Source organism: Condylura cristata, unplaced genomic scaffold (assembly GCF_000260355.1).
Source record: "Condylura cristata isolate star-nosed mole 26May11 unplaced genomic scaffold, ConCri1.0 scaffold00006, whole genome shotgun sequence".
Taxonomy (NCBI): Eukaryota; Metazoa; Chordata; class Mammalia; order Eulipotyphla; family Talpidae; genus Condylura; species Condylura cristata.
Window position 1 is genome coordinate 63,780,062 of NW_004567107.1, and position 7,298 is coordinate 63,787,359.

Genomic DNA, 7,298 nt, shown 5'->3' on the forward strand with positions numbered 1-7,298 from the left:
ATTTGGTCTTAGTAGGCAGGCTCTCAACACTTAACAAAGATGACCACCTGCTCTAGGCTTTCCTTTTCCCACATTAATCAATCCAATCAAGAATAAAAATAAAATGACTTTGTTGATTTAAGATGACAGTATTTATCCCCAAGGTTCTTGATTGGCCATGCATATCCCCAAAAACAGTCTTTGACTAGGTGAATGAATCCTTCTACCAGCACTTTGTATGGTATATCTACTGTGTAGGTGAATCATTTATATGGAGATATGGCTCAGTTAGAAGGCGGAGGATATTATTAGCCTTAGCTGAATCAATGGAATGGATTCCCCATATAAGAAAAGATTTCTGATATTCAGATGAGGGGAAAAAAATGAAAAATCACGGGTTAACTATTATCACAATCTACCTGAGGCTTCTGAAAATGTTATGGTTCAATTTAACAGTCTGCTGTGTCAGAAGTTAGCTAGCTGGTTTGCTAGAATGATTCACTATTCAAAAAGCTGTCCTTACAGTATAGTATTTTAATAAGGTCAGTAAAGACAATTGATGAATGTATGCATAGAAGAACATCCCAGTAAATATGATTGAGTCATACTTATGTTGTCTGTTATATTAGTGACTATTAATGTGACTGTTAAAAAATTTTAAATGAAGTAATACTCCTTTGTACAAGTTACTCCTTTGTACAAGCTATCGTTCATATTGCTCAATTATAGCTAGTAGTTATCATATTAGATAACACATTTCAAGTGCTTCCATTATCAGAGAAAGTGGTAAGTGTATGGTGCTACTCTAGACTATTAGAGGTTTGTTTTTGTTTTTATTTTGCCTCTTTATGATGCCATACTTCCTTCATATCCTGCTAATCTTTTAACAGGCTTTGTTTCCTTCTGAAGCAACCTTTCTTTTTGGTATTTTTCTACTGTTTTCCTTTTGCTTCTAGAATTTTATGTCTTTCTGTTTTCCCTTATTGGCTGTGATGTATATCCTGGAAGCATTTTGTTGATTGAGGAATTCAGAAGAATCATGTAGGGGTGAGGCAAGGTGTTATGTTTAACCAATAGAAAGTTGTGTGTGTGCATACCTGATAATATGGATTTTAACTAAATGGGAAATATTTCTTTGAAAATGCCTTTGCAGTAATTTTGTATAACCATATAACAGAAGCTCTTTACCCTTTTTAGGAAAAGGTTTCATCAAATCAGACATCTAATTTCCTGGTTTCCTTTTATTTTTTGCTTGGGGCCAGGACCAAAAGGCATTTTACAGCAGCACAATCTATAACCTCAACCAATGACAAAATGTAGAGAAATTTATTTTTTCCTCCTATGTTTCTCCATGTGCACATGTTTATCACTATTAGGAGGAAAAACATAGAAATAATTTGGAACTTTTTAGTTATTTTACTTAACAGAAATTTTATTTCCTGTGATTGATTAAAGTGTCTAATCTTAATCTGTAGATGATAATATCTAACTTGCTAACTTGCTCACTATGATACATCCAGCATCTTATGTAGTACTAACTGGTACATTGTAAGTGCTTAATAAATGTTATTGAATAATGATTTCTATTATGAGAAAGATTGATTCTTATTCGTCAAAGCTATTGCTTTTCTCCATCTTCCCACTTAAGTCTTCCTTCCCTTAGAAGTGTGGAGAAAAAAATACACTTGAATGTAATACTGTTTTTTAAATCTTCTAAGCCACTAGAATAAGAATTTTGTAGATTATTACATCAGTTTACATTCTCTAATGATTTTAGTTTGAAGCCAGATATTTTATGCTTTTGCTTTTTCCTCTTTCACTTAATTTATAACTTTGAAATAAATGTTAATTGTAAATAAGCTTTTTGGAACTCTGCTTTTTGTATATTGGAACATGTGGCCAATTAAAATAGTACTTTCTACAGAGCTAATTTTATTCCCTACAGCATGACTTCCATTCTAAACACGGGTTTCTCTGCTTTGTCTCCCACTTAGGGCCTTGTTCCTATCCTGGACCGCTAAGTACTGAAAACAAACAAAAACTATGTGATACTCTGTTTCCATTCCCTTAAGGTCTCAAATATTGTGATCCTAACTAAAAAAAAAGCAAAATACTTTTTAATCCTATGAATGAAAATTGATAGCTCACTGTTTTTTTCTTGTTTCTAGGACTATCCTGTTAAGTGTAATCTCATTGCTTAATGAGCCCAACACCTTCTCCCCAGCCAATGTGGATGCTTCAGTCATGTTCAGGAAATGGAGGGACAGTAAAGGAAAAGACAAAGAATATGCTGAAATCATTAGGTAAGGTGCTTTGTCTTCCCATTTGATAATTTCAAGTCTTCTTATATAGACAAAGTATATTCTAGAACCAAGGGCTTAAATTCTACTTAAATGTTTACTCCACCTCTTTCAGTTAGATTTATGGTGTTTGAAGAGATACTCTGTCTGGGCCTTTATTTACTTTGTTTTTTGAGAGAACCAAGATAATTCTGCAGCAGATTTATTTCCTGGGAACCAACTTCCAGGCTCTGAAATAGTCAAATTTGTAAATTTTCCATTCCTGATCATTTTAAGAGCCTTGGTTTAGGATGTCTACTATATCTAGTAACTGTAGCAAACCCCTAAGATGACAGAAATTGCAGATAATTTTGAAAACAAAACTACCTAGTTTTGTTTATTGATCTTTTAACCAGCACCTTCCTATATATCCTCAATACCAGCAACATTGGTGTTTGTTTTAACAGTCCTAAAAAAGGTCAGAAGACTTGGAATGGTATACCTCCAGCTCTGACAAGTTTCATCTGACCTTTTAAGTCCAAGGACAGTATCAGCACATTTTGTATGTAGGAGTATAGGAAGTACTAGAATCAATACAAATATCCTTCTTTTGATAACAGCTAATACAAAGTCATAGTTCTCAATTTTTTTGCCCATTGGAACGAATTACCTTTGGACACATTTCTAATCCAGAGTTTACATCTATAAACTGAACTGTGCTTTTACCAGCCACCTAGGTGACTGGTATATATCAAAGATTGACAGAGGATAATTTAGATAAATAGAACATACTGTAGAAATTTAGAAGAGCAGGAGTGGACTAACAATTGAAGGTTGAAAATACTTCCCCAAATCAGAATTGAAGTCTTGATTCCAATCCAGAATTGGAAACTTTCAAGGGAAGGGAGAATTTAGTACATAAAGGACACATGAATATTCCTAATATATTTATATTCCCTTTATTTTCCTTGATTCTTTATCTCATTTTTTGTTAAATATTATATATGGTTATACATGTTAATACTTGTATTTCAAATAACATGCATTTATAAAAGTGATTTCTACTTATTAAACTATTCATGTGTTTCCCCATTGCTCTTATCTGTCTACTAGAGAAAGACGTCAACAAAAGATGTTCAGCTAAAGTTAATGACGATTATTTTGATATAACAGGATATTTTTTCTTTGTAGTACTTTTTAAATTTTATCATTCTTTATTTTTAACATTTATTCTATACCAATTTTGAATCAGGTAGGTATTCTCTAATTCATTAACATAGTCTTTCTCCCTAGGGAGCTCATACTAAATACAGCAAGCATTTGTAAAACGATCATACACTATAATAATTATAGAAGCATAAACATGACTAGAAGGAGAACTATATAATGCCTTGCTGTTCCTATGAGATATGATGCCCTTTTGCAAGTAAAAGGGGGAAAGGCAAGCCTCTTATGGAGAATAGCATGAAATAATAGCAATGCCTATCAAAAAAGAGTTGTAGTTTTACATGCTTGGATATAAATTAAATTTATGAAATAATGAGAAAATAAGAGAGGTTTGAGTGTCTTAAAAGCCATTGAAGCCATGATAAGAAATTTGTTACTTAATCCTAAAGGAGGGAGTAAGGTACCACTTAAAGATTTTAGAAAGGGAAGAGATAATTATATTTGCGTTCTGAAAGACTGCAGTTGAATAGTGGATAATATGAATACTAAACTGAAACTGTGGCAGTAGGACTGAAAAAAACAAAAATTAGGGCTCTGGAGTGAGATTTAGGATTTTAAGAACTGATCCTTTCAGAAGAATAAGAGAAGCTTGCTGTTGAGGTGGAAAATGAGAAATACAGATTTGCTGAATTAGGGTTCCTATGGACCATAAGTATAACGATCAGAAGAAAGGTCTGGGCTGGAACCTGATCATTTGAGAATGTAAAAAGAATGGTATGAAAACCATGGGAGTGGAAAGATGACCAAGGGAAAGTAAGAAGGCTCGGGAAGGCAAGTTAAGAGTGACTGGAAAAGGCCTTATTACAGAAGTAAAAAAAAAAGGAAGGTCAGGAGAGTGGTGATTTGCTGTTAAAGTTCCGTTTCTTCAGTCCCTTGATGGGTCAGCTTTTCATACTTGAAGGAAACTTGACTTTCCAGTATTTGTTGCAATGTTTTATGTGACACACTGTGTTCTAGGCATTGGGAAGATAGAAGTGACAAAGACAAGTTACCCACTCCAATGAAGGTCACATTTTGGAAGTAATGGGGTAGGGGTTGGTAAAAATAAAGAAAATGCACAGATGGTGATCACAGAAAGGGGAAAAAATTGCTTAACTTGTAGGCAAATAAGATAATGTGAAAGGAAAGGATGACAAGATGGCTGCTTTAAACTGGGTTATTGGAAAAGGCCTTTTTAAAACAAAGATTTATTTATGCATACAAGAACTCTGGGGTACATGCTAGAAGGTGTGGGGGAAGGGGGCACTGTGTGTAAGAGGATTCATCAGAGACAGAGTGGGGGACAGAACAGGCAGATCTATAGATATAAACTGCTGAGGGGAGCAGCAGGCAGGACAGGCGAGGGCAAGGTCTGCCACACCATTCAGGTCACCTCCCTGGCCAAGAATTGAACTCCTGCTGCAGTGAATGCAGATAGCTTCATAGGGCTGTGCTTTAACCTGTTGCACCACCACGGAGGGACCCAAGAAGAGGTTCCTTTAAGGTGCTATTTATGCTCAGATCTGCATGTGAAGAAACAGTCAGCCACTTGTAGATCAGGAGAAAACAACACAGAAGAATTTCAGGGCGTGTGTTTAAGGTAGTAAAAAAGACCAGAGAGTGGCTTGAAAGTTGTGGAATTAGAAAAAGTATGAGCTGTGAAGATAAAGGGATAGGCAGGTCAGTCATGCAATTTTGGAATCAAGCCTTTAAAGCATTGAATTTTTACTGTAAGTTTAGTGGGGCAATTGCTGAATTAACAAGAGGGGCTGTATTATGACTTTGGTAAGATGACTGAACAAAAAATATGAGGTGATTTTGGATAACCAGCATTTGAGATCCAGTAATTTTTAAACTCCACTCAAAGGGTCATTATTAAAAGTACCCTTCAAAATGGTATCTGATAGTTTGAGAATCTTTGGTATACTAGAGGGCATCTGTCAGTTGTTTACAGGCAGGTGGTAAGGTTCAGCAATCAGTCAAGGGATCTTGATTATTTATAAAGATCAGTTAAAAACTCCCTGGTGGCACAGTGGGTTAAAGCACAGCACTGAGAAGCTAAAGCCACTTCAGCCTGCCCCAGAGGTGACCACATGGCGCAGACCTCTCTTGACCAGTCCGATGCTCCCCTCAGCTGTGTACTAAGTCAGTCAACCTGTTCTGCTCCCCACTCTGTCTCTGGTAAATCCTCTCAATGCCCCTGCACCTCTGGCCTATACCCCAGTTCTGTATGCATAAATAAATAAATCTTTTTTTAAAAATTAAAACAAAAACATCTTCAAGACAGACACTTATACAGACTTTCTCTCCTTTCAGGAAACAGGTTTCAGCCACTAAAGCCGAAGCAGAAAAGGATGGAGTAAAGGTCCCCACAACCCTGGCAGAATATTGCATCAAAACTAAAGTGCCTTCCAATGATAACAGCTCAGATTTGCTTTATGACGACCTGTACGACGACGACATTGATGATGAAGATGAGGAGGAAGAAGATGCCGACTGTTATGATGATGATGATTCTGGGAATGAGGAGTCGTGACGTGCTCCTTCAACGCCCCTATACTGCCCTGCCGACTCAGGCCAAAGGGAGGGGAGCAAGTGGGGACCTAGCAGTGGCCCCTCAGCAAAAACCTATAATGGGGTGGGGTAAACAAACACGGCTCCTGCTGACTCCCCTTATGGATCTCAGTTTGCTCCTTTTTATGGACCTCTAAATGGAGAGAAAGTAACCCTCCACAGAATGTCTGAATTCTTGCATTCTTTACCCTTCCATCACTGTATTGATTCTTTTTTTTCTTTCTTTCTTTCTTTCTTTCAACCCAATCTCCAGTCTTACTTCGTCTCTACAAAGTGTTCACAACAACACACGTTTGGTCTGTTTTTAGATTCTTGAAGAATTAAATAGTCTTTCATTAAGACGTTTAATTGTGTGTAAAGCTGGGAACCCATTGGGAGTTCACAAGTGCTGCATATGCTGGGTAGCAAAAAAAAAAAGGGGGGGGGAGGGAGAAAAACCTTAAAAACCCCACAAAACTTTACAAAAAAAGCTAATTTGCCAAGGTTTAGCTGCTCATTAACATTAGTGTGTGTGCATTGATTCAGCCCCATGGTGGTGAATTTGTTTCTTTCCCTTCTTAAGACTGGGGTACAGCGGGCATCAGGGACTTTGTGCTAAGCCTGATGAAATGTGTTTCTAAGGGCACAGAGCCCCTTCAGCTTCCAGGAAGTCATCTTAACACGGAGGCCTCAGCTTTTCTGAGGAGAGAAATCAGATTTTGTTTTTTGAAATCGATTGGGATCTAAAGCCTGAAATAAATATTCATACTTTACATAGAACTGAGCACTTGATTGCTATTTATTTTAAAGGCAAAATTGATATCCCCCAACCCCCTTTCCAGGAGTCGGGAGAGAATGGGGATTAGTGTGTGCGTGAAGTCTTAGTGATGGGACTAAAATTTTGGTTGATGCTGCTGAGGGGAAAAATGTCAGTCAAAACTACTGGTGACAACTGTTGGGAGGTAAAACACCTGTTTTATGTATTTAACGTGGCCTTTTTCCCTCAAAGTACACTTTTACCATAAGGATTTACTTTTAAGTAGCCAGATTTTAATTACTCAGTATTAATGCTAGGTGCATGTGTTAAGATTTTGGTTTTCATTGAGCTGCTTATACTGATAGTGATAAATAACTGTGGACATATGTGAGATATGAGTGATCAGTTCCCACTTTCCTCATTGGATGTGACCTGGACTTTTCTCTCCTTCCAATGTACTCTAACTGTGGAGTGCAAGCTGAAGTTGTGCTTGGAGCTTGCCCTGGGCTTCTTTGACTCTCTGG

The 7,298-nt window shown here is 36.9% G+C and overlaps 1 protein-coding gene across 1 annotated transcript in view; it reads left to right on the top strand.

Annotated features, from left to right (window-relative positions):
• The window catches only part of UBE2R2 (ubiquitin-conjugating enzyme E2R 2), a 101,868-nt gene extending 95,071 nt beyond the window's left edge, over window positions 1–6,797 (top strand). The window contains exons 4-5 of the mRNA XM_004677726.2: window positions 2,148–2,282; window positions 5,781–6,797. Coding sequence (XP_004677783.1) covers window positions 2,148–2,282; window positions 5,781–6,000 — 355 coding nt within the window. The 3' untranslated portion in view covers window positions 6,001–6,797. The remainder of the gene's footprint in view (window positions 1–2,147; window positions 2,283–5,780) is intronic.
• Window positions 6,798–7,298: the final 501 nt, after the last annotated feature.